The following is a 26,270-nucleotide window of genomic DNA, read 5'->3' on the forward strand; positions in this document are numbered from 1 at the left end:
AGAAATCCAAGAATAAAACCGACAGCATGGTCCCCGCTTAATTATTCAAAACTTTTGACTTTCATCCAATCAGATACTAAAGAAAGGCTCTTCTGATTTTTACAAGTTAGGAATTTTATACATTTTCAGGAGTCTCCATATCAATTGGAAAGTTAAAGACAAGCCATAGTTCACATCTAGTATTATGTTCATTCGTGAAATGTGAAAGACTAATTGCTGTAAAGCCAGAAGGTTTAATATAATTGAAGGTGAGGAGCGTGCAACAACAGTCTTTTGTACGTAACCTTTTCTGTTCAGCCTGTACGACTACATTACACTATGTGATACGCGAATTGGTACAGTCAAGGAAATGGCTTAATTGACACTGCTGTTGCCTCCACTCAATGGTAGGGTTCAGAAGTTACCATTACGTAGATCTATGCATCGAAAAATATTGTAGCTTCTGAGAACTTCTCTGTAGGCATTAGATCCTCGAAAGGAGAAGAGTATTGTAGGAGATGTCAACAGCGCCCACTCTCAACCCCTCTTCCTGCATTTAGGAAGAGCACATTTTTGTATAACTATGAGGAAATGCTACACTATTTGCACTGCTCTATATAAGGTTTTTGATGCCCTTAATGACGTAATGAAGCATTGATCTACTTTTAATCATAAGATTACCAACTTAATCATGCGTTGCGGCAAAAACTGAAAACTGTTACTGTACAATTGTTCAACCTATTCTATAGTGATCGCAAAATGGATATTCGAACATTGTGGTCTAATTCTTATAAAGCAGATGTGCTTTATCTCAGATACTTTGAAAGAGTTACTGTCAAACAAAATGCTTAAGAGAACCAATACAGTTCTTTAATTGTATTCAACAAATTAGAAAGAGCCGCCCAAATGACGAACTCTTTTCTGTAAGAATCCAACTGTGCATCCCCTTTTTCGAAATACAGAAATCACATCTCCAGTTTCCAACACAGATTTATATCAGCCCACGATGCCTAAATTAGTTAATCTCAAATAGGCTAAGGAAACTTTAAAATGCCTGGAGTCTTTTGCCCGTTTTAAGCTAAATCAAGACTGGTTGTAGAAGAATAGTTACAGCCGTCTGGCGAGTTTATGTTAAGCTAATCCAATTCATTTCATTTTTAACGTGCTCTTGTATGACGTGTAGTGGTGTAAACTGTTCATAATGGTTTAAAAACAATAATTCAATATGAATTGTTCAGTATCTGAAGAGGGAAAAAAAGGATTTGCGACCGGTGAGCGTGTATGTTGTGTGATATATGTGTGAGAGCCTTTTAGTTAAGATTGCTGTTATCCTAATTATCAGTTGCGTCTTTTTTCGTATCTTTGGCTTTCCCTCACCCCCCCCTTTTCAGCTTTTTTTTTGTCTGCTCACCCATACCCTTAAAGTGAACGCAACTTACGACTTCATGAACAGATAGATCCCATCCACCATTCACATCTCCCACCATTGCTTAATCTCCTTTACTTCAGCCCTTCAAACAGAAACTTCCTAACAAACACTCCCAAAGACTTGTCTCTTAGTTCCCAAAACAAGGAATAGGACTTCTACTGTGTTCATTTGATTGTACATAACTTCCATACAATATATACAAACCAGTATTGATCAATTAGTAGACTTCATTTATAATGCAACATCATGAATTGTCAGACGACGAAATTATCACATCTATATACAAATCATGCTTCTCCAAAGTAAGCACAACATTTTTGGAGAAACTAGTCAGAGAGATTGCTGCATGGACTGGTGTCCAGACAGTAATGATTCAACGATTGTTAACAGCAAGAGAATACAACGATTTGAGACACAACGAAGGCTGCCCGCAGGTTCGATTGATTAAAGGCAGTAACTCCAAATCTAAAAGTGAAACATCCCCGCTTCAAGGCGGAGGATTTGCATTTATTGACTACTTATTTATAAAAGCTTGTTATTCCAAAGTTAAACATCCAGCACTGTAAAGCTATTGATGAAAAAAAAAAAACAAAACATCTGTTCTTCCAATGACTTACTAAACAGAACCATGCCTTCTTGTTAAAATACAGGACAAAATATTCAGCTGCTCCTATTACTTCATTTGATCATGATGCGCCACATATTCAAACAATACGATGGAAAGAATATCACGACGAACAGAACGGTCCATTTTGTGGGTCCGTTTATCCCGTGTTTCACAGTTTTGTGGGCTTGCGACTAGATCAAGATGACGTTCCCATTGGTATGATTGCGGTTATGGATGATAGGCCTATGGATGCAAGCCAGATTAAGTTAATAAAAACCATTCTGTCTGCTGTTGAACTAAGAACTGTGAATGAAATTGGACGATTGCGTTATCGGGATAACCTCATTGTAGCAAAAAACGCTGCCTTACAAGATGCCGAAAGTAAAATCAAATTCTTGGCTGACATGAGCCATGAAATAAGGTAAAGAAGTAATGCCTCAAAGTTTGTTTTTTTTTATACAACTGATCATTGATACCGTTTGATTTATCAAGAACCCCAATGAACGCAGTGATAGCCTTAACCGATCTATTATTACAAGAAAGAAATCTACTTAACGTTGAACAAGCAGAGCATCTTGAAGTAATTCAAACGAGCGGAAACCATCTTTTGACTGTTATCAATGATATACTTGACATAACAAAGATAAATCATGACCCTAAATTCAAACTGGAGAACAGAAGATTCAGTATTCGAAAATGTGTCAAAGGTTGCTTCAATTGATCGCGTCATACCCTATCCATCTTAACTAACCTTCATCATTGCATCCTATTATAGACGCGCTCAACATGGCCAGACATCAAGCATCAATGATCCAGCATCAGAGATTGGTGCATCTAGTTGAATGTCCACCAGAAGTCAATGACAATATTCCTCTCAATCTACTGTTGAACCAACTAGGTCTGAATAATATGCTTTTATCACCGCCAAATACGCGTAAAGCCATTCTACCACTATTATGGAAAATCGAATCAGATGTACCTGACCATCTTGTCGGCGATTCTATGCGCTTGACACAAATATTGCTCAATCTATGCTCTAATGCCGTAAAGGTAGAATCGACGATGAGCTTCAAAGAGTTTCTACAACATACTAATGGTTCATTCGCGTTATACTGTAGTTCACCAAATCAGGAGGCATTCAAGTGAAGATTCAGATTCATGTTCCTCCTGAAAAACAAGTACCAAATAATGATAGCAAATATGCTATTTTCAAAGAACGTTACGACGCGAAAATTGAAAGTATGTATACTCTTCAAGGAAGAAGCAGAAAACCGAAACGTTCAGAGTACATCAATAGTGCATCAGCTTCCGAAGACGATAATTGCGCAGAGCAGTCAAGCGAAAATTATGAGAACGGTTTGACGAATGGAGAAGATGACGGCACAACAACAGATGACGAGGGCACCGTTGACAAGGTGATACTCGAAATATCTGTTACAGATACTGGCATTGGTATGCCTGCTGATCGGCTTCCGCGGCTGTTCAAATCGTTTTCACAGATCGATATTTCCACGGCCCGTCGCTTCGGCGGAACGGGCCTGGGGTTAGCTATTTCCAGTACACTTGTCAATCGAATGGGCGGTGGACTTTGGGTAGAATCAGAAGAAGGAATAGGTTCAAAATTTGCATTAACTATTCCTCTAGCTATCTACAAGAAGCCCTCAAAAGTAACTCTTAGACCTCGGTTGGCTAACGATGACAGCTCTGAAGATGGAACAAATACAGGCAGCAGTGTAATAGCGTCACCATCGTCCCCAGGTTCCATTCTATCTGATAGCAGCTCTTGTACAGCAGAGCAGTCAGCTTTAGGCCATAGTACTGCTCATAACCTTTCCCCCTCATCGTCAAACCATGCAGATTACTTCTCTACTCCGTTCAGTGTGCAACAAAATAACAATACTTGTTATAGAAACGATACAAAAGCAGAAACATCCCATTCACTGCCAGCTATGCAATCAGCGAAGCCTACTGCAGCAACCGTAGCTAATAGAACTCCTTCAAACTTAGCACCTTCACCACAACATACCAGTACAGCAATTAATACAACTATTAATACTACCCCTAATACAACTACTATCAGTTCTAATATAGATAATAATTACACTATGAATCGAGAAAACATTCCTTGCCCTAGTGACACTGGTACAAATACTCTAAGCTCTAGTCCTGGCAATAAGAATTTTAATAATTCTGCATACACAGGCAGCCGGAACAATCGATTGACTCTCGTTATCAGTAAAGGTTTGCAGAATTTTCTGCCCAAATCCCAACAGGCAGATGCAAAGACTTTCGAAGCTAATCCTACACCAGCTACATCTAAGCGATCACAAGGTCCAGTCAGCCTAGAAGAAGAGTCACCGATTGCAAACATATCACGTCATATAATCTCGAAATCTAAAAAGTCAAATAGTCAAAACGAGGAAGAAAATCTGGCAAAACTACACCCGATAAAGATAATGTTAGCAGAGGATAATATACGTAAGTTTGCTTTTTTCGATATATTTTAACGCCTTCCTTTCATAAATACTATTCCTTTAGCATATCAACTGAATTTGCTTTCATTTCACGTTACTCAGTCAATCAAAAGATTGCTGTTAGCATTTTGAAGCGATTGGGTTATCAAGATGTCGTTATAGCCGGGAACGGTCGTGAAGCATTAGAACTGATGCGCATTCACAAATTCGATGTGATATTCGTAAGAAAATAAGAACATTTTACTATTCGAATAATCACATTTCGTTAAGCCATTCCTTTCGCGTTTTATATAGATGGATTTATACATGCCAGAAATGGATGGTTTGGAAGCAACACGGCACATAGTGTTAGAGCGAAAAAATAGAATAGCAACGAAAAATGTTGTGCAAGCAACAGATTCAGACAAAAGTAACGAGGAGCCTTTGCTAAATGTGAACGACGTCTATATAATTGCACTGACGGCTTCAGCATCGACGAAAGACCGGCAAATATGTATTGATGCTGGCATGAACGACTTTATCAGTAAACCATTTACTATGATGGAAATGAAAGCTGCGTTGAAAAGTTGTGTACATTACCGGAAAAGGCGACAAAAATCCAAATCACACAAAGGTAGTGGAAGGACACATAAACATACGGGCAATAGCAGCAATTGTGGGAGCAGCAGCAGTAGCAGGCGAAGAGTAACGAAAAGCTCACGGTCAGGTTGTAACACTGACTCTTCTATTCATTCTGAAGAAAATATAGCATTGCTGTCAAATTAATAAGGGGTTATTCGAATGCTTTAATATTTTTTATTTTTTTTTTTTTTTTTTTTTTTTTTTTTTTTTTGTTCTCTTTTCTATTTTACCCACTATGTTGCAATGAATTAATTGTTTAAACTTGCTGGTTTGGCTCTTCTCGACAAAAAAATAACGTGTTTAAACAACGTTAATGTCCTGTGATGAAGCATTCTATTCCGAATGTCTGATTTTCGCAAGCAAATTCCTTTGGGTCGGTCGTCGTATAAATTGAGAGCTTGGGGGGGGAAACTTGAGATAGTGTTCTTCGAGAGATGCTCTTTAAAAACCATAGTATAATAACATTAAAGATTTCCTTTACTTGAAAAAAATAGTATAATAGTTATTAGTTTTGTTATATAGTTCAAAAATATTTACAGATACACAATGTTAATAATAGGACATCCTTCTTCTTTATAATGCTTGAGTTTCTCAAAAAGAAAAATCATCAAGTTTATAATGTAAAATCAGCGGATTGACGAATATCACGGCTTGAAGCGCCAACATGGATTGTGAATTTGCCGTTAGGAACGACCCAAGAAGATGAAGAAGTATCCCAAATACTAAGTTCAGTCTTCCCGAGCTCAAAGCTCACCTTTGTCTTCTTTCCTTTTTTTAATGTCAACTTTTTCGAAACCACGAAGGAGTTTGGGTGGCTCTCCAGCATTTTCGGGGAATGAGACATACAACTGTACAATTTCTGCACCATCAAAGGCGCCATTGTTGGCAATAGTAAAGGGAGACAGAAAGAGAGGGTTCACCCTTATGAACTTTAGCCTTCACCTTCAAGCCGCTGTAGTTAAAGTTGGTATAAGATAAACCGTGACCAAAGGCAAAGAGAGGTTCGATATTAGCATGATCAACCCATTTATAACCAACAAGAAGACTTTCAGAGTAGTTAATAGGATCGGCAGGGGCATGGTGAGCATTGTAGTCGTTGTAATCTTTAGCAATTATGTAAGGAAGACGGCCAGAGGGATTCACCTTACCAGTAACAACATCAGCCAGAGCGTTACCAGATTCTTGGCCTTGAAGACCAGGCCAAAGCACAGCCTTGATGTTGGGATGGTTTATCCATGGCATAAGCACAGCACCGACAGAATTGATAACGACGACAGTATTTGTATTGGCATCAGCAACAGCTTTGATCTGTCAAGGGAGCCATGGTTTATATGAATTAACAAACGGAAACAAAAAATTACATCGTTTTTCTTCTTTTCTGTTGGTTTGGTATAGATCTAGCTTACCAAATTGTCACCGTTGTTCCATAATGTAAGATTTTTACGGTCACCCACATTGCCGTCGACGTCGATACACTGGTAAAAATTTTGAGTACTGTTAGAACTGGAGTACTTTAGATCTTTTTATCACATGATTAGCCTACTTCTTCACCAGAGTCTGCACTCGAAAAGACAAAGGCAACATCCACATTCTTGGCAGCCTTAGCAGCAGCGTTAAGGTCATAATCGTTCGTAGCAGTTGTAATCTCAGTGTTTTTTCCCAAGCATTTGTAAGGCCAGTGAGTGGCTAGACGAACCGAAGGACTCTTGTTAGGAGTGGAGATTTCAAAAAAAAAAAGAAAAAATTACTGCGTATACTTACATCAATTAGATAAGGGAAGTCAGCAGTGCCAGAACCCCAACCTGGAGCAACATGACCTATATTGCAACCATGATCAGTGCAATGAGTTCCGTCACCATTGATGCCACTACCAAAATTAATTAATTTACAGTTGGTTCTTTTGTTATACGGTTCAGTTTACAAAAAGCGAATGCCGTAGGATAAAAAGAACAAACTTACTATTCTGCGTTTGCCTTGATACCGCTGCCGACAAGGGCAATCTTTTTTGTATCCTTAGCTAAAGGAAGTACGCCATCATTTTTGAGCAAAATAGTAGAGGCAGCACCAATTTTTCTGACAATTTCCCTGTGTTTTGATTGAACGTTATTAAAGACAGCTTGATCACGTTTAAAGGCACTGATAGTAGTTTCTGGGAAGCCCTTGTCTTGACCAACCTTGTACCAAGCAGCGACGATACGAGTAGCCATATCAGTGACACGCTCTTCCTTGACTTCACCGTCATGCACCGCTTTGATTAAATTGGCACCAAAATATGAATCGCCGGATTTGAAGGTAATATCTCCAGGCATTGTCATGTCCAGACCGTTGTTAGCAGCTGGAACAGTAGACATAGTTCCTCCCCAATCAGATTGGACAAAGCCTTTGAAGTTTAGCTCCTTCTTCAACAAGGTGTTCAAGAGATAATCGTTCTCGCAGACGTAAGTACCGTTGGCCTTATTGTAACTACACATGATCGAGCCTACACCAGCTTCTACAGAGCGAGCAAAAGACCATACATAGATTTCGTGTAATGCTCTTTCACCGACGTCAGAAGAAGCGACCTTTCGATTTGAGTTCTTGGTCATTGAGAACATAGTGTTTAGCAGTAGCAACCACACCTTCACTTTGAATACCTTCTACGGTCAAAGCAGAAACAATGCCTTGGAGATAAGGATCCTCACCATGACCCTCCCAACCTCGACCACCTTCAGGAGATCGCATAAAGTTCATACAAGGACCTAAATGAACATGCACACCTTTTTGATAGAATTCTTGACCGATGTATTCGGCACGAGCAAGGATGAGATCTTTATCCCATGAAGCAGCAGCGTTGATACCAGCAACACCTGAAGTAACGTTATCAGCAAAACGCGTACCCAAAGGACCATCTTGCAGACAGAGAGCAGGGAAATCAGGGCTTTCACCTGGGTAAGTATTACCGACACATCGACCTCCCATCCAGCCGACACCAGTAGTAACATTAATTTTTTGATCAAGGGACATTTGGCCGACCAAAGCGTTCGCTTTTTTGTATGCTTCATTCCATGAGGGAACTTTTACTTTGGCTTGCACCATATTAGCTGTGTTAGCAACTAATAGCAGTGACAAAGCAATATTAGATAGAGAAGGAAGTTGCATTCTTGATGAAGCAAAGAGTAAGTCTGAATATTGAATGAACAAAAAAAGAAATGAATATAGTAAAAGAAAATTCGTTGAACCTGCCTTTGCTTTTATATCCCAACTCTATTCTTCCCTTTATGTAGTCGTCTCTTCCCGTATGAAAAGACTTGTAAAAAAAGTAGCATTTTGTCATTTAATGAAAGTTATTTACACAGAACCTTTTATTAAAGAGAAAATACTGTAACTCTGTATTCTCCCTCATGGAAGAAAAAAACCCGAAAAACCGAAGATTCCCGGTCCAAGGATCAATGCAGTTCAACGCGTACAAGCAACTGGAAACGCGAGACAGTTTTTCCCTTAAAGGTTCCCATGGCATTGAAGCTATATGCTGGACATTCTAATAACTCAAATTTCTTTGATGATTTTCCCGGCTCTTACAAGATACACCGTTTCTTTTCCAAAAAAAAGAAGAGTAAATTGATTGAAACGTCAATATTACATACAACCGTTCGCACAATAATTATGGAAGAGGAATCATACTGATTTTCGTTCTCCAAATCAATCACAATATGCCTTTGTCAGGCTTCTGAACTTATCGAATGCTACAAGTAATGTAGTCAAGTGTTTGAAGCAATAGTGTAGAAGTTTGCATAGCTCCAAAAAGCGTTTGAAACCGAAGGCCTTGAATTCAGAACAACAACTCTTAAACAATTTCTTTTTTCCTCATAAAAAGTGAGAAATAGAGTTGGATCGTTCTAAACAGTATGTTTAGTCATTGTGAAAATGAACCCGTTCTCAACGAACATGAAAAACGGCATAGAATCTGTACTCTGTGCTACATTAAACGATGTATATTGTGTCAATTGTGGTAGTAAGATAAACATATAAGCTATTATTCTGTGAGGACCAATGAGTTTGTATGTGTGGATGCATATAACGACAGTTTAAAGATATCATCTCAAAAGGCTCTTGCTTTTTTGTCGTTTATGGTTCAAATAGAGTTGATACATATCGCTGTCTAATAATTGCTAGCAGAACATACATTAGCTTTTTTTTTTTTGCTGAACAATATGTGAATCTTAGCCATGCTTGACATGGTACAATGCAGTCTTTCCTTTCCAATGGCATTGTGTTCCTTCTTCTCGGTTTGATAATCATATTAGTGTGATACACAAGATTCACATCAAATTTCTTCAAATGCAGCAGCACAACAGAAAAAGACTGTAAAAACTGGTAAGTTTATCCATGAAAGGACAACGTTCGGTGTCAAGTGTTCTGAGACGCTTTCAACAACTGCCAGTTTGCTCTTTCATTCCTTCTTTATTCAGATGGACTGCCTCACAAATGTTATATCTCGAACCTTAGCAGTTTCATTTTACCACGAAGATCAGCGTTTATATACACATATGGAATGAACGAAGTCTGCTCGTTGTAAAGTGTTGGTTTTAATGATCCATTCCATTTGATTCCATGTTGGAGAAGAGAATAATTTCGTTACAAAAATCCACGACATAGCCTCAAAATGAATTCCTACACAAAAGACATATGACATGTAGGATCATTGGAGCTGCGTGAACATTCAGGAAGAACGTTGTTCCCAAGGTTAAAACATTACATACTCTGTGTAAACACAACTCTCTATATGAATGTACATTACAAACTTGCTTTTGTATTATTTTACGTCAAGAATAGATTTAACTATAAGGAAAGAAATAAATAATACTGTATATACATAATTAAGGAAATATTTACATATAGCATTTCTCGATAAGAGAAAGCTTGTCTTAAAGATTGATATTTATCAATTGAATTCATTGGTCATTTGCTTTCAAATAAGCTGGTGGAGGCGGTAATAAAGTCACGACTGAATGAGAGTGATTTTCATCCTCCATAATGATGAAGAAGTGATCCTTATATTTATCTTTGATGACCTCTTCCTCCGTTGTTCTGCTGCTATTATCATGGCTGGTACGGCCGGTTATCAACCTCCTGCTTCTCTCCTGCTGAACTTGACTTTCTAAATCTTCCAAGCGGGCTAACCATCGTCGCTGTCTAGAATGTACAACTTTCACACCTATTAGATAAAGGCCTAAGGGTATCCACAACAGCAAGTACAGATTAGGCATCTCGTGCACAATGAAGGACAAGCAGCCAATGAATCCGAAGAGTAAGAGCCAAAAGGTGACTGGAAAGCCCCAGAATTGAAATACTACACAAGCATAAAGAGCATTATTGAGGCTAATGGTATGCCCACTCTCGTCCTCTCTCAATGTAGACGAAAGCATAGCATTTTCATGGTGGCTGCTGCTATGACGATTAAAATATTTATATATCACAATGCCCGGATTCGTCCGATGAAACGCCTCCAATCGGGCCAGTTGTAATGCATCATATTGAGCTTGTTGTTGGTATTTCTCCAACTGGTCGACCCGGCTGTATTCAGGAGGCATCGACAAGTTAGTAGGAACGATATGGACCATTTGCGAATTAAATAGTGCGGTGGTAGATGAGTTGGCTGTCGTGCCGCGAGGCGATGGTTCTTGAATCTGAGGAACAGCAAGTCGTTGGTTTGTGTCATTATCGTTGGTGCTCTCCTGCATTGGATTCGGAAGAGCAGAACGGTTAACTACGGAGCCTGTGATGTTATCGTTCGATGGTTGTGTAGTCACCAACTCTTGCTCATCTTTGACTGCTGTCAAATGTGCCACATCTTGGTTTTCGTCCGAAGAAGTGATAGTTGTAGCAGGAAGAACAGTAGCCACATGATGGTTATGACTCTGCCTATCATGCAATGACGGAGCAAGAGAATGGCTCACGTTGATATTCTCCATTTTGTATTATCAAACTTTATTGTGGCGCTGAATCGTTAATGTTTCGTTTCTAGAGTTACTGTTTCCGTTGTTCGTGTTGTGTCGGAACAGTCGAGTCGGTCGATAACTTTTGCGTGTTCAATAACTATAACTATAGCTGCAATTTTGTAGGATGAATATATGGACAACTAAACTGAGCTTAATAAAAGAAGAATAATATGTTATGTAGACAAAAAGGGACAGAAAAAAGTTTTAAATCTCAATAATTTGAACAATGAGAGACTTCAGCTCATTTAAATGATAATGAAACATTTTTTTTTCTTTATCTTTGACAACAAAGGTTTTTCGACACTGCTAAATTTGTTAATTCACCAATCAAAGTCGAATTGATGAAGAACAGATGGTAATAGAAGTGACCATGGCTACCGAAATATTCCATTGCTCAGGGTTAAACTTTTTGACCGGATCAAAATTTCGATAAACAGCAAGCAGCTCTTCCGCCATGACCTACCATTTGTCGTGCACTTTATATGCTAGCATCATCTTTTTTTGCTCGCTCTTCGTAAAATGGTACTTATACAACGAGATAGGGAATTTAAATACAGTCAAACCTACCATAAAAGTACTTATGCGACTGCCGTGAATTAAAGGCTTCATTTCGCTATTCAAGCTTGCCTGTAGAAAAGGGCGCAGCGATGAAGAAAAGTAATACACTAACTCTTGAGAGACAGGACATGACACGTTCACAAGTGTTCCACGAATGACGAGCAGTAAGGCTTTTCTACGCTAAACGAGCGTAGCCCAAAAATGTATAAGTAAGAATAGACGTCTTTTATCTGATATTATTTTGTTTTGAGTAAGAAATAAGTTTAATTAACAGTAATCGTACATTTCCAATTATTATTAAATGCTGCATTCTAATGGCAGTATAGAAAATATACCATTCACAAAGGACGCGCTTAGATATAAGTAGTAGGAAATTGAAACAAGCGACGATGTGATGGTTCTTCCTCCTATCGCCGCCTAAAGAGAGGCATGTTTTACATTCCTGTGCTGCCGAGAATTATCCGTGTCAGAAGCTTCCATAGCCTTTTCGCTATGGTTTTAGGTGGATTCCTTACCAAGTGAGACATAGTAAAAACCTTTCAAGCTCGATACTAGTTAATGTAGCAGATACTTTTAGTGTAAAGCAGCAATCATCTGTGAGACTTTTTATTTGAAGGAGAATATGGGTATATGATGAGGAAAATACAACAGTAAACATGAATAAAAACAATTATAAAAATAGAAGCAAGATAAATAAGGATATATATAGATAGAGAGGGACAAGGAGGGTTGGTTCAAACAGAAGTAGTCGTAGTGGTGGTGGTTGCTACTGTAGCATCGGATGTGACGGTGGTCGTGATATTCGTGATATTTGATGTGTTGCTGTCTTGGGAGGACGAGGAGGGAGAGGAGGAACCAGTGGTGAAAAGCATAAATAGGTTTTTGCTAAACTCCTTAGAGATTAAATTAGACATGATTTCATCAAGCATGGACGAAATCTTGATGATTTCTGCGTTTCGGGACTGCAAAGTACGTTCAAGTGCTAAAATGGATCTCGTTAAATCTAAGTATGTTTCCATCTGAAAATCTATTTCGTCTAGCCACATTTGCCAAAAGTAATGTTTTGTATCATTCGATAAGGTTGCAAAAATGGATCCTGTAACATCGGCATCCGAGTGCTGTCGTCGGTGGCGTTTTTTGTCGGTAGGGCGCGCATAAGGGTGGTGATAAGGATGAGATACCCTTGGACGTTTATTGTTCTTTACAATGGAAGAAAGTGGGCGGTAAGAGCAATAATCTTGTTCTCGTCCTTCGTCTCCTTCGTTTTCATCTCTACTGATTGTGCATCGACAAACGTGGGTTGTATTGTTCAGAACGGGTATAAGGTAAAAGAATTGGATACGTTGTCGAATAAGGGTGCTCACATCGTTGGCTGACAAAAGATCTGTCTGTAACAATGTTCCGATAAAGCGTATCATGATACGATAATTAAGCCGTATAAATTTGAAATGTTGCTTGATGGCAGTTAGGGCATTTGCATGTGCTGTCCGTGAAGATGAAACCAGCAACAGTTCGCGCTGACAGTGGTTATGGTATCGTTTTGCCATGTTATCAAGATGACGGTTAATATGATTCAATAAGAGCCGATGATGTATTTCAGTAGTAGATTCTGTTTCAAATAGAGCTGTCAACGTTGGATAAAATGTCGTTAAAAAACTGGACAATAAACGGCCCATTCGCGTTGGAAAGAATTCAGTCATCAAGATCCGACGGTTGATCTTATCATTGCTGGCTCTTCGTTGTAGGTCAGTAAAGGGGGAGGAAGAGTGCGCTGGTACAACATCCAACAAAGGATCAAGAAAAACATGATCCAGAAGGATGCCAAGCGTCTTATCCAGGAAAAAATCAAGACAAGGCTCCCAATTATTGAACGGCGTTTTATCATAAATCTCGACAGCGAGTCTATTGGCCACACTCTGGATGATGAAGTAATCCAATTTATTCGTGTTCTTTTTATATCCATGTCGAGTAATGTAGGCAAGAGCAGCATGTACCATATGACTGAATATATTGAGTTCTGGTTTGGATAGATCAATTTGGTATTTGTGCCAAATGATTTGATGAGCTAGAACTCTGCAATATCTCGAACTAGTGCCCAAGTACCATAGATCTGCAAAGCTTAAATAATGCGATGTTTTGACAAAGACTTCTAAAGGTAAATGTAGTAGACGTGAGGGAGAAGTTTGTCTTCGCTGACGTTCTGCCATAGTCAGTGAGAGAAGAGTAAAGGAAATAGATTAACAAAAAAAAAAAGGGAGAAAAGAAGGTTTTGTTTTAAAAAAGAAAAAGCTGCTTTAATGGGTTGCAGGCACCGGGAATAATTCTGTGGGCGTCGTTTTGTCCGTTGTTGTCTTCGTCGATCGCATTCGAGACCCAGGTTTTCGCCGTGTTCTGGGTTCTTTCTTCCAGCCTCCTCTCCTCACTTCTCCTGTTTCTCTTTCAGAGGCGTCTAAAACACCAACAGACGAAACATATCCTGTAAAATCCAGAGGCGAACTATTCCATTTTAGGAAACTAAACCCGGAGGGTCCAGAACAAACAAAAAGAAAAATTAATACCATTTAAATTTGAGATAAATCAAAGTATCCAATTTGATTGGATTGAGGGAAAGAACCTTGTTATGACAGTGGAGATGGGGATATTGAGTAAAAGAGACTCAAAGAACGTATCCTACATGTAACGTGTCCCACTGCAACAAATGAACTGTTCAATTTCGATGTTGCTTTTGTGTTGGTCTCTTCTTGGTTATAAACATCGGCTATGCTATGCTAATTTGTTCGTGAATAAGAGGGCCACAGCGGTCTTTTGCACTTGTTACCTGAATTCCTTCTTTTATTTTATTTTTTGGGTTCTTTTCTAGCAATGGCTCGACTGTAAATAGCGTCTTGCATTCGTGGTTGTTCCTGCAGACAATCAAACGGTCTTTGGGATAATGCAAGTCAAACAGATAGTTTCTCTACCTGATGGCAGGACAAGCTGTAATGGTTTTTTCTAGTGATAATAAGGGCTAGTCAATACTGTTAGTTTTCTTTAGGATGTGGAGAGGTTTTTCTTTCCTTTTCGTTCAGGTCGACTCGTTTAGCTGAAAAATTTTGACACACGCTTTAGTAATAGAACTTAACACTATATTAAGAGTAATTAAAAGTTTATAGAGCGTACTCTACTGTAATACGTTTGTGTATTATCATCATGGACCCAAATGCCCAATACTTTAAATGATGTGTTTTGCTACAAAAAGGAGGTTCAAGTTATATCAAATTATCACTGAATCCCTATGATCATACTGTATATAGTACCAACTTTGAGTAATGACTACAAAAAGCTAACTATGAGTATTAGTCAATTTTGGAGTTTAATAGTTAATGTAAAATGTAGTATGTAAATAATGTAATAGAAGTATTTGGATGTGGAAAAGGGAAGAAGACGCTTACTGGATTATATTAAATGTATTTATATGTATAGAAAAAAAATTACTGATAACGATAAATAGGTATAATGGAAAACAAGGAACAAAAATAGAATATTATATGTGAACGATTTAGCAGCAGCAGAAATCATGACAGGTATAACTTAATATCTATTTGGGCAAGTTTCTTCGGGCTTACCTAAAGAATAGGACGTTTAAGCTTAGAAGAGTAAAGAGAATGTTTACTGCTGACCATCAAGTAAGCTTACCCTGTATTTCATATACATTTTGTTGTGTAAGTGGCGTCTGTGGTGTTTGAGTACTCAAAGCGCTAGACGCTGCATCGATCAACATCATATAAGGATTACTATTCGTCATATTTGCTTCTGCGACATATTGGGTATCTTGCTCCATAACTCCCACCAAAGTGCGTGCCATTTCAAAATCGTAGGAATAAGTGTTTGATAATTTAGATAACTCGATCGACTGTAACACCCCTAATTTACCCACTTCGTAATAATGGTCATCTGTTGTATAGCTCAAGAGCTTTCTATAAACAACATTGGCAAATATGAATCCCACAAGAGGCACATAGCATGCTTTCTGATGCTGGATTATGTGTCTGAAGGTATTGGTCATTTGCGTTGCTGCATTTACGCTGACTTGCAAACTTTTTAAGGATAAGTGCGTAAACGGTACGCGATGCATAGGCACAAAAGGCTGGTACAGAATAATCTGGTTAATATAGAAATGAAGGTTTACCAGTTGGATACAATGCCGTGAAAATGTTTTCATGTCAACATGGTACGTGTCATTTCTTTCGCTATCCTCCTTGGACGAAGCTGACGAAAAGCTGCAGCATGGTGACGGAACATTGAAAGAGCAATAGGAGGGCGAATCAGTATCCAAGAGATTTTCGTACAAACTGCTTGTACTTGGCTTCCATTCTAACGGTAGTTCATTATAGAACTGCTCTAACTTTTGTTGTAAAGCCAGCAACTCTTGCGGCAGGATTGAATCACATTGTCCTTCATGGGTTACCAGTAAAGTTATCGTTTGATCACGTAACAGTTGTAACTGGATTTGATAAACCCAACTATTCCACACATAATATTCTACCCATGCACTTTCAGGGTCGTTAGCATTCGGGCAGGCAACGGCTGAGGGTAATGTTGACATGGGTGGCCGACATTGGCTTATTCCTCTGGAGCCAGCACCATCACCTCCACGCAACGCTTTATACCAAGCATTGCAGTCGTAAAGACACCAAACCAGCATAGATTCATAGCGCGTCAATTTCTTACTCTCCTTATAGAGACCCAGCTCCTGCGCCATATTAAATGCAATCCATTCATAAAAGTAAATCACATTTGTAAAACCGTTTTGATAATTGCAATACGACAACAAAAAGGCTGCTTGGCAGTGATCAAAAGTAGGCTCATCAAAACATTCGGATAGAAGCTCCCTTCCGCGAAGACAGTAGGCTACGGACAGAGCTTTGCCCATATTGTAGTTAGGTGATTCGCTTGTAGGCTTTTTACTCCAGACATGCAGTTGGAATGCGTTTCTGGCTGCCATTGCACAAATAGCATAGACCAATACAGTGGGCGGTCTTTTGGTCGGATCTGGATCCTGATATCGTTTTAAGAAGGTTTCTGTATCAATAATAGGAAGCCGAATCGATGAGCAGCAAGGTGTTCGACAATATAAATCTATTAGATTATCAGTAAGCTCTTGATTGATATCTATTGGATAGTTCTGAGGTATGGTTTGTGAGGAGCAGGCCCACGTATCCCATATGGCAAAACCTGTTGTTGTATGAATTGAACTCGTATCTTCGAACTCTATCAAAGGATCTTTGAGTTCTATCGATAAGTGCTGTTGATTGATATTAGCCGCTAGAGTATTCGGCTTGTTTTGTTGGGATTTATTATCTTTAGGCGTAATAGACATAGTGCGTTTGAACTGTTCTATCAATCGAGACAGATCATTGTAGGTATTGACATTACTTTCCACAGATAATCCCCTCTTGGTTGATGTAATTTTCCAGGCAGTTTGTGGCGTAGGTTTCATCTTTAATGAATTGTTTGCTTTAACGGAAAGGTCTCTCGTTTTTTGAGCAAAGTCCTTCGCGACCCTATCTATAGATTCTTGCCACTGATCCATTATTTTATTCATCGTGGTGAGGACTTGTGAGACGTGATTTGCTTTCGGCTCGGCTTTTTTGTATCCGCATTCAAAATGGTTGGCCGCACAACGACTGCAACGGGGAAGTGTCAAATCGCATTGCTGCAAGTCTTTAAAACACTTTGTGCAGGGATAAACAGAATAGTTGCTTGTAGAAGCAACCTTGCCACGACGTATTATACGCCTTTTAGGCCGCTGCTGTTGCAATTGCTGCTCCCAAATCGAAAGCCCGACATCATCCATAAAGATTGGAATATCGTCAGCGGCATTCATAGGAATAGTATCATTCATACTATAAAGAAGGCCATCGGTGATGTTTTGTTGATTTTGTTGTTGAGGAAACATTTCAGAAGTTCTCAGTTTTTCATTGAATTTCTTGATTCTTTCTCCTAGATTTTCTGTTGCTTTTTGTAACCTTTTCAAAGTTGGTGCTGCTTCGGGATAAACACAATTGATACCTCGTCGTTGACAACGTAGACATGAGGGCTTTGTCCTATCACAGGCATGTCTGTTTCATTGCAATACAATAGTAGTTACAGTGATCGTGAGTGACATTAAGCGAATGGTTGCGATCTTTGAGAATATCATTATTTGTTTCGTTGGTACCTAAAACCTCGGCAGCGGAAGCAGGCAGCGCCTGCAGTAGCTGGTTTTTCGATCGATTCGTATTGATTACCGTTAAGATCAGATGACATGGTTGTATTATGGCTAACTGTAGGCTAAGGGTGACGACAGAAGTCCTCTGTTGTTTTAACTGAACCAAAATTAAAGTAGAAGGGAAAAAAAGTTCGATTACACCAATGTCATTAAAAGGTCTTCGAAGATTCAATTCCAGACATTCCGCTACAAAAGAACATGCTTCATCTACTCAAATAATGACCTTCAAAAGACAGAGTTTCTTCAAAGTATAGCAGATTAGTATGTTCATAACAAAATTAACCAGCATTGCTTTTGAGAGAGTAAAATGTGAGGCTTAAGAGTACTGAGGATTATTTGTTCATTAACGAAATTAAAGTCATGTAGAATCGTACTAGCAATTATTTGTACACGGTATAACACCCAGATACATTTTTCATAACCATCCTCAGTCCCAACTACATGTTTTAACAGCAACCACACGTTCGTGTCACAAAAGGCAGACTATACTATGTATGTTTGATGGGTGTACATGATGGGCCTGTAGCATATTCGTTCATAACAATTTAACTTAAGACTTTCTAAACATTCTTCTGCTTGCCAGCTCTCTGAGAATTGCAAAGATTCAGAATAATCTCGGGCGAAGATAAATTGTATTTCAACTGTTGCATTTACATCGCTTTTTCGTAAAGTTAATTCTGAAAACGACAGCAATGATAACATACTCTCATAATCTATAGGCTGCATGAGAACTTTTAACCGTTTTTAATGACCGCCTGAAGTAATAACTCAGTATCCGTGCAGTACAGCATGATTCTGCTTTTCCCTTTCATAAGAGCTCTCAAAGGAAACTGAATGAGATACGCTTCTTTGCTTTGAATGAGCTCCTTATTTTCAATATTCGCAGTACTTCCAGTTCTCTTGGGCGGGTTGTTTTACTACGCTCACCATCGAACTTACGGCAATCTGGACATCTCTACCTCCTCAGTTGCTTACGATCGATCCCGTTACCACAATCTTCTAGACTGGGATAAATATGCGCTCAATATTGAAGGCGTACCTACACAAATCCACTCTGGAGAATTTCATTATTGGCGAGTGCCTGACAGAGAAAGATGGGAATCTATATTAAAACAGTACCGTTCAGCCGGCTTTAATACGATCAGAATCTACTTTCATTGGGGCTATCACTCTCCTGCTGAAGGTGTCTACAATTTTGAAGGCAACCGAGATATTGAATATCTTCTGAATCTCTGTGAAAAGTTAGGATTATTTGTATTAGCAGCGCCTGGCCCCTATATATGTGCAGAAACCCAAGCAGGTGGATATCCCAGCTGGCTTGTGGCCAAAAGAAATTTGAAAATTCGCCATAATTTTGTTATGTTATGGCGGGTCTATGATCCAGAGTTCGCTAAATACGAAGTTGAGTGGCTCAACCATATTTTGCCCATCATTAAGCGACATCAAATCACGGAAAACGGGGACCTGCAACAATTAGCAGCGAACAATAACAGAAAAGGCTGCGTGTTGGCTTTGCAGATCGATAATGAACTCTTTGAATCCATGGCCAATTTGCTTCCTATCGGCTTACACGATCAAATGAGGATTTTATCAAAGGCGGCGAGGGATATTGGTATTACTGTGCCACTTTTCACCAATGATGGATTTGAGGAACATAGTTGGATCGCTCGACCTGAATTAGACAAGGTTAATAAGAAGAAATTTTGGAGTAAAGATAAATTTGGACTTGATTTATATGGTTTCGATAAATACGTCAGTAAGTGGATAAACAAGGCAGTTGCTTGATAAATGTTCGTATTTCCCTCCAAGTCTGATCATTCAATTGAATTATATAAATCAGTTTTCGCCCCGACTAGTTCTCCTAAATCTTGGTTAATCAATAGTGGTGTGTCCGTTGGCACATGGGATGAATGGAATCCCAAAAATATGGAGAAGTCGATGGATAAACTTGAAAAGACTGTTCGTGGTTTTGGCGGAGGTGCTGCGAAGGTAATGGCTCCGTATGAAAAGTACTTGACATTCTTGGCAGCGATGATTAATTGAAATATACTTGTTCATTGTTACAGTCTCCATTATTTATTCCTGAACTTCAAGGTGGCTGGTTCAACCATTATCAACTACAACATACATACGATCAAATTTATGACTACTACGGCGACGAATATACCAAACTATTACTGGAGACAGCTTTGGCCCAAGGTCTTACAATGACAAGTATTTATATGATTTACGGTGGTACTAATTGGGGGACACTTGGTGATCCGTAAGTAATCGACATAGAAAGCGACCGAATCCTGTTAATCACTATCATCGTATCAAAACTAAACATTTGTAAATATAGTGACGTGTATACTTCTTATGATTATTCAGCATGTATTAGAGAATTTGGCATGCTTTCATATAGAGGAAGAAATATAAGAAAGACAATCCTTTTAACCCGTTCTTTCGATCCCTACTTTACCAAAACGGAACGTGTAGAACATCCAAATGTCAAAACTTCAATTCCACATACTATGAACCTTCAACGTCAGTCAATTGCGGAAGATCAAAACGTCACTTTCACATTCTTCAGGAATTTCGACCGCAAGAAAAGAGATACTTTTAATGTTACCGTTCAGATGGAAGAGGATACCATCACGATGGGATGCTACCTGCCTTATAAGTCCTCTTTCATCGCTATAGGTAATTACACTACTCTGAACAACGTTCACTTGATTATATCAACAATTCCAATTCTGACACGTATGGTGCATAAGGCGACAAATGAAGAAGTATGGATTGTGGAGCCTAATACCATTGGCTCCATGGCTTTCTCAAATAAAGAAGTTAAGCTATCTGGTAACATGCATGTTGACAGCTTGACCACTGATGGACAAGCGATAATTTTGAACTTCAAAACGGATCATGGTTGGACCAAGATCGAAACAGTTGACGGAAGTCTCTTTATCATTGGTCTCAACAAACAGGACGCCAGTACATTATTTGCTGAATTTGAAGAACCTTACTGGAACAATAATGTGAAGAAGTACCCATCCGTTATAGCATGGGGTGCTGACAATTTTTACTACGACAGGGAATTACGAAAGCTGGAAATCAACCATCGTCCTTCTGAAAAAACGGTTCATGTACTGTCTTTAGATGATGTTGATAGAAATAATGCCAGATCCATTAGTTATGATCTCCCATTTATTCGTACTGTCGATTTCGATTCTAAACCAGTGGGACCCATCTCAATTAAATCTACACTTTGGGAACAACGTTCCGTCGACTTCGAGAACCTACCATGGCAAGAGTTGAAGAGTATCAATGGAACCAAGAGTATTACTTTCGATGCAATAGATTACTTATACACCAGTGGACACGTACTATACAGCACCTCTTTTCAAACACCCAATAAGGAACACCCATACGTGTCTCTCTCTTTGAATGCTCGTAACCGCGCTACAGTCATTTTGAACGGACATGTTGTAGGTGGTCATACAACCTATTCTCGGCAATTATTCATGCCGGGGGCTAAAATCGGCCCTGATCCATACTTTTTGGGCTCACATAAGTACAACCTATCACCTTATCTCTTGCGCTCAGGCACTTTGCAAAATAAGCTCGTCGTCCTCGTAGAGAGTTTTGGCTTATGCCGTCAGGCGTTTATCATGAATGATATCCGTAATCCACGCGGAATGATAAGTGCCAAATTGCATGGTCTCATTTCGAACGAGAGCGCGGAATGGAAGATTGCTGGTGTAGACGTTCAAACGCTATCTAACCCCTTTAATAGTGTTGGTTTTCCAGATGAAAATCAAGCTGAAGGATGGCGGAAGTACAGTGATGTCCAGAGAAATGATGCTGGGAATTGGTGCATTCCTATATCTATTTCTGACGGCGTACAATGGTTCCGTTTTACATTTGATAATGCCTATAAAAAGAAATCCTCCGCGTTCAGTATTCCTTTGCGTCTTCATATGGAAGGAGATTGGACGGCTATGGTATATGTCAATGGCATGCTCATTGCTAGATATTACGGTAATGGAGATGGACCTCAACATGATTTTTACTTGCCTGAAGATTTGATTCGCGAGAAAAATAATGAGGTCAAGATTCTGGCTTACACATGGAAAGACACAGAAGGTCAACTCTCTATTGTGGGATGGCCTGTATTACAAGATAGTGGTAATTTGATAACGCATGTAACTGACGAAAGACCGGACGAGTATATGGTCTATAAGGAGCGAATTAATTTGTAAAAGTAAAATAGTAAACTGAAGTTCTTTTTTCCTTTAAGCTTGTAATAAACACAATCTCCCATAGAATGGGAGCTTCGAGCTATTGCTGATTACGCTAAAAAGGACCCAAAGTAGAATCTGAAAGCAAAGAGCCCACTTGAACATCTTTGAAATGCTCTGTTGAGTATAACGAATGTAATGGGGAATAAAATTGATTATGCTATTTATTCGGTAAAATGTTGAAATAAATTATTACAAGATAAATGTGATTGTTAAATACAAGCAATTATAGTAGATGAAAGGGAGATGTGAATGATTATGGTTATTAAAAACCGGTAAGAGCAGCCACTAGGGCAGGTACACCAATACCAAAGACATTAACCCAGTTGCGACCAGCGCCACTGACTTCAGCAGAGGATTCTGTTGGTTTGATACCTAAAGCGGAATTGATTGCATTAGCAGCTTCATTTGTAGCTTTAGAAGCAGCTGAAGCTACAGCAGAAGTAGCCTTATTACCAGAAGATGCAGCATGGGAAGGAATAGCACCAACAGCAGAAGTAGCATGACCAACAGCAGAGGTCGCAGCGTTTACAGCATTAGAGGCAGCAGCAGTAGCCATTGATACAACATTAGGTTGAGCAGCACGCTTAATTACAGGAACAAATAACTTCCTATTACCGTTTTTGTCACCTTGGCCATCCACTTCGTCGTTCTTTTTGTCACCGTTTTCATCGTCATCGTCATCATCGTAATCATCGTAATCATTGTCATCATCGTAATCATCATCATCGTTATCATTGTCTTCATCATCGTCACTATTTTGTTCTTCGTCATTATAATCTTCATCATCGTCGTCGTCATCATCATCTCCATCACTGTGGTCTTCTTCATCTTGGCTATCGTCATCTTCGTCTTCATTACCTTCATTATTCTGCTCTTTATCCTCTTCATCATTCTTATCGTCATCGTCCCTCGGGTCGTCGTTATTACTTTCGTTTTCTTTCTCGGCTGTTGTTGTTTCAATAGCGTTCGTTGCTTTTTCAGAAGTGACAGAATGTTCAGGCTTAGAAGACTTAGTGGCTTTGGCAACGCTGGCGCTTGAAGTTACAGTATGAGTTGCTTCTTCCAGAGAAGCGGTCGGATCATTATTTTTAAGGGTACCATATTTAACGAAGGGGTCATAAGTAGAGGTCTCAGACTTAGCAGATGAGGTCTCACTGGCAGGTACTTTAGCTGTCGTAGAAACTTCTTCAGTGGTAGAAGAATGGGTTTCTACAGGACTTTTGACCGAAGAGGAAGAGGTAGTAGTAGACGACATGTCAGTAGGCGAAGAGATTGTAGAAAAGGAAGAGCTGGTTTCTAATGGGCTTTCAATAGCAGAAGCTGATTTCGTGGTATCAACAATGGAGGAGATAATCGAGGCACTTTGAGTACTGCTTTCGGTTGCCATAGAGGCAGCGTTAGATGTAATAGTAGAGGAAGCGACAGCAGCGGTTTCAGTGGCAGAAGAAGCACCTCCAGCAGCAGATGTAGCGTTCTTACCATTGTCACCTTCGATTATCAAATTACCAATGTAAGCCATTTGCTTGAGGTCATTACCTATAGCAAGAGAATAGTCGTTGCCTGCAGTAACATTTTCAGGAACTTTAACTTGAGTACTACCAGGAGCGGTTTGAACTTCAGTAGCTAAAGCTTGAACCAAGGTGAGAGCGGCAGGATTGCCCCTCATCAGATTGACCATGACCTTATCAATGTTCTTTTGGACATCCTTCCAAGTGATAGTTTCGGTGTTACCAATTTTCCAGATAGTTTGTTGTAAAGGCTGTATAATAACAAGAGGACTAGTGGTATTTTCGGCGTTGGAGGTAGTGTTGACAGACGAAACGGTATTGAGCGAGGTTGCAGCAGTGGGAGACACATTGGTTGCGTTTTGCTCAATTGCGGAAACTAGAGTAGCAGCAGTAACGAGGATGGTCAAAAATGATGCTTTCATCTTGAATTCAGATTTCGCTCAGAAGTGAGAAAAGTGACAGAACAGAAGATTAAGCTGTTGTTGAGCTGTCGATCTTCATATTTATACAATCTCTTTTCTACATATAAAAATAATCTGGTTTTACTTATCTGTATATATTGCTGAATATATAATAGGTTATTTTTAATTTAATTTCAATCATGCCAAGGTTATTTTTTCTTCTGTTAACGTTTCATCAAGATTCAATCTTACCACTGTCGAGATTTTACGACGTAAAACCTTGCAACTTCTGAAAATAGTTACCATAAACCTGTACCTTATCTTTTCAAATTGTGTGCAAATCATTCTATGTTGTTACTTAACTAATTTTCAAGGTTGTTGGTATTTGATCTACTAAAAATTAAATTTTGTTAAATTTGTTTTTGAAAGTCCTTCCGAAATGATCGTCGCTGCTTTTCTCGGGTTTTCAGTTTTTTTTGTACGAAAAACCAAATGTTGGCGGTAAAAGTTTCCCTTACATGTCTTTCAGAGATAAAACCCAGATGTAAATTAAAAAAAAGTAATGAGAAAGGTATAGAACAATATATTATATTTTAATTGATCTAATAGCCTTTCTATAAAGAATTAGGGTATTGATTGCTTTTATTCCTACCCTTGCTCAGATAACTGCAAATAACAACGCATTCTGAAGAAAAGCCGATCTCATACCATTACTTCTAATATAACACACGTGCTCAATATTCAGACAGTTCGGTGACGCGCATCTACATGTTCTTCCAGATCACTGGCTGAGCAATACCTTTTTCGAATTCGAATGTCACTTCTATAAATATCTTGGTGGATGGGAAGCGTTAAATTGGACAGGACTCGTAAAGGAAAGAATACTTAATATCTCTTGCTAGGACAAATAAACTAGACCTAAACATGTTAACAAAAGGCTTGACAAAATATTGTCCAACTCAAATGTTTACAACAATAACAAAGTGGATCAAACAATTTTAAAATTGCTATTAAACGGTAAATTATGCTCAAGCTGCTGAGCTTGAAGAAACGTGCTTTCGCGTCAAGTGTAGAATATTTTGTCAGTCTAACCATAATTAATATTCTTAACAATGGCTTGCTGTACGTGGCTTTTCTTATATCAAAGCATGTTAAGAATGTTTATGATTCGGTTGTCCTTCGAAAAATATGAGTGCCCATACTACTTAAAGATGAAACAAACCAAGAATATTTGCGGAGATACAGGCTACACGAAAAACTTTTCCTGTGAATTCTACTAACTATAACGGTAACTGAAAATGAACAAACAATACTGTTTTACGCGTTTAACAAAGCATTTTTTTTAGCCTGCTCTTTTCGATTGTATTGAATCAATCTTTTTGTCTGATGAAATCAATGCATGTACGCTCCGCTTAACGTGTCGTCTTCATTGCTATTCAAAATGTAGGCTTAGAAATGCATGCAAAATTGTGTAAATTTGTAAGAAGTTTATCATACTTTGACCGCTGCCCTTGACGAAATCTAGATTTAACTATACAGATCTCAAATTTAAGGTTTCATGCAGGAACTAAACTTACAGTTAGAAAGTCAGACAAACAGAACAGCTTTCAAGTTGTGGTGGTATTGTTTCTGAACCTTATGCGAGGACTTGAAACCATATATCTTATTTTCAATGAGAATAGTGTTAGAATGCTATTACCTTTTCCAAACACAAATAAAGAATTATACTACATATAGTGAAACTGTTCAATTATGATGAATGCTCTTCTCATAGCACATGGATGAAATGGTCATGCTTACTTATATGCGTTGGATCATGTAAAAGAACGTATGTAACTCTTTAGTTGTTCGCAAATTGCACAGCGCAAAATATTATCATTTGCTGTTAAGTTCGGTCTTTCTGTCTGTTAAGGAAAAAAAGACAATTTGTTTTGACAAAGGAAGTTTTGGTTCTTCAAGCAAGCATAAATGCCCCCAAATGCCAATGAGTCCAGGGCTTTCTATCTCTTTTCTAACATCTAAAGCAAATTTGAATGCCTCATGATGAAGCGAAACCCCACTAAAAAGATAGGCACATTTCGCTATTATAGTTTCACGTACAAAAGCTTGTATACGTTTGCTTTATTTTAAACTTATCATTTCGAAGGCTGTACGGCTTAATCCTGAGAGTTCCACTATTCGG

The 26,270-nt window shown here is 38.8% G+C and overlaps 8 protein-coding genes across 8 annotated transcripts; 2 read left to right on the plus strand and 6 right to left on the minus strand.

Annotated features, from left to right (window-relative positions):
• Positions 1 to 1,644: 1,644 nt before the first annotated feature.
• On the plus strand, positions 1,645 to 5,254 carry BDF20DRAFT_833789 (uncharacterized protein; the record flags this gene model as incomplete). The annotated part of the gene is made up of 7 exons (XM_053078683.1): positions 1,645 to 1,970; positions 2,059 to 2,436; positions 2,508 to 2,722; positions 2,791 to 3,065; positions 3,134 to 4,493; positions 4,592 to 4,710; positions 4,784 to 5,254. The coding sequence occupies 7 exons, from the start codon at positions 1,645 to 1,647 to the stop codon at positions 5,252 to 5,254; spliced, it is 3,144 nt and encodes a 1,047-aa protein (XP_052938069.1).
• Positions 5,255 to 5,321: 67 nt separating this feature from the next.
• On the minus strand, positions 5,322 to 8,248 carry BDF20DRAFT_993711 (glycoside hydrolase superfamily; the record flags this gene model as incomplete). Its single annotated transcript, XM_053085390.1, has 8 exons — positions 5,322 to 5,878; positions 5,907 to 5,969; positions 6,031 to 6,418; positions 6,517 to 6,585; positions 6,654 to 6,815; positions 6,872 to 6,977; positions 7,070 to 7,643; positions 7,672 to 8,248. The coding sequence occupies 8 exons, from the start codon at positions 8,246 to 8,248 to the stop codon at positions 5,724 to 5,726; spliced, it is 2,094 nt and encodes a 697-aa protein (XP_052938070.1). The 3' UTR covers positions 5,322 to 5,723.
• Positions 8,249 to 9,247: 999 nt separating this feature from the next.
• On the minus strand, positions 9,248 to 9,910 carry BDF20DRAFT_858967 (uncharacterized protein). The gene has a single exon (XM_053080437.1). It carries the CDS (start codon positions 9,780 to 9,782, stop codon positions 9,618 to 9,620), a length of 165 nt encoding a protein of 54 aa, XP_052938071.1. The 5' UTR covers positions 9,783 to 9,910; the 3' UTR covers positions 9,248 to 9,617.
• BDF20DRAFT_858968 (uncharacterized protein) lies at positions 9,911 to 11,297 on the minus strand. The gene has a single exon (XM_053080438.1). It carries the CDS (start codon positions 11,059 to 11,061, stop codon positions 10,042 to 10,044), a length of 1,020 nt encoding a protein of 339 aa, XP_052938072.1. The 5' UTR covers positions 11,062 to 11,297; the 3' UTR covers positions 9,911 to 10,041.
• Positions 11,298 to 12,380: 1,083 nt separating this feature from the next.
• BDF20DRAFT_816437 (uncharacterized protein) lies at positions 12,381 to 13,853 on the minus strand (the record flags this gene model as incomplete). Its single annotated transcript, XM_053077148.1, has 2 exons — positions 12,381 to 12,764; positions 12,963 to 13,853. 2 exons carry the CDS (start codon positions 13,851 to 13,853, stop codon positions 12,381 to 12,383), a joined length of 1,275 nt encoding a protein of 424 aa, XP_052938073.1.
• Positions 13,854 to 15,044: 1,191 nt separating this feature from the next.
• On the minus strand, positions 15,045 to 17,998 carry BDF20DRAFT_858981 (uncharacterized protein). The gene is made up of 2 exons (XM_053080439.1): positions 17,846 to 17,998; positions 15,045 to 17,747 (listed from the first exon to the last, which is right to left on the minus strand). The coding sequence occupies exons 1-2, from the start codon at positions 17,932 to 17,934 to the stop codon at positions 15,308 to 15,310; spliced, it is 2,529 nt and encodes an 842-aa protein (XP_052938074.1). The 5' UTR covers positions 17,935 to 17,998; the 3' UTR covers positions 15,045 to 15,307.
• Positions 17,999 to 18,754: 756 nt separating this feature from the next.
• On the plus strand, positions 18,755 to 22,137 carry BDF20DRAFT_833796 (glycoside hydrolase superfamily; the record flags this gene model as incomplete). Its single annotated transcript, XM_053078684.1, has 4 exons — positions 18,755 to 19,652; positions 19,737 to 19,885; positions 19,963 to 20,159; positions 20,238 to 22,137. 4 exons carry the CDS (start codon positions 18,755 to 18,757, stop codon positions 22,135 to 22,137), a joined length of 3,144 nt encoding a protein of 1,047 aa, XP_052938075.1.
• Positions 22,138 to 22,366: 229 nt separating this feature from the next.
• BDF20DRAFT_858984 (uncharacterized protein) lies at positions 22,367 to 24,198 on the minus strand. The gene has a single exon (XM_053080440.1). It carries the CDS (start codon positions 24,107 to 24,109, stop codon positions 22,442 to 22,444), a length of 1,668 nt encoding a protein of 555 aa, XP_052938076.1. The 5' UTR covers positions 24,110 to 24,198; the 3' UTR covers positions 22,367 to 22,441.
• Between the last annotated feature and the right edge of the window lie 2,072 nt (positions 24,199 to 26,270).

The sequence above is a fragment of the Mycotypha africana genome (assembly GCF_025528875.1).
Source record: "Mycotypha africana strain NRRL 2978 chromosome Unknown BDF20scaffold_3, whole genome shotgun sequence".
NCBI classification, from domain to species: domain Eukaryota; kingdom Fungi; phylum Mucoromycota; class Mucoromycetes; order Mucorales; family Mycotyphaceae; genus Mycotypha; species Mycotypha africana.

What these genes read in the sequence shown, in the direction of transcription:
- BDF20DRAFT_858984 (XM_053080440.1), bottom strand. Translation starts at nt 24,109, where the DNA reads ATGAAAGCATCATTTTTGACCATCCTCGTTACTGCTGCTACTCTAGTT.
- BDF20DRAFT_858967 (XM_053080437.1), bottom strand. Translation starts at nt 9,782, where the DNA reads ATGTCATATGTCTTTTGTGTAGGAATTCATTTTGAGGCTATGTCGTGG.
- BDF20DRAFT_858981 (XM_053080439.1), bottom strand. Translation starts at nt 17,934, where the DNA reads ATGTCATCTGATCTTAACGGTAATCAATACGAATCGATCGAAAAACCA. An exon ending in TTCCGCTGCCGAGGTTTTAG is followed by an intron (nt 17,748 to 17,845) that starts GTACCAACGAAA and finishes GCAATGAAACAG; the next exon opens with ACATGCCTGTGATAGGACAA.
- BDF20DRAFT_858968 (XM_053080438.1), bottom strand. Translation starts at nt 11,061, where the DNA reads ATGGAGAATATCAACGTGAGCCATTCTCTTGCTCCGTCATTGCATGAT.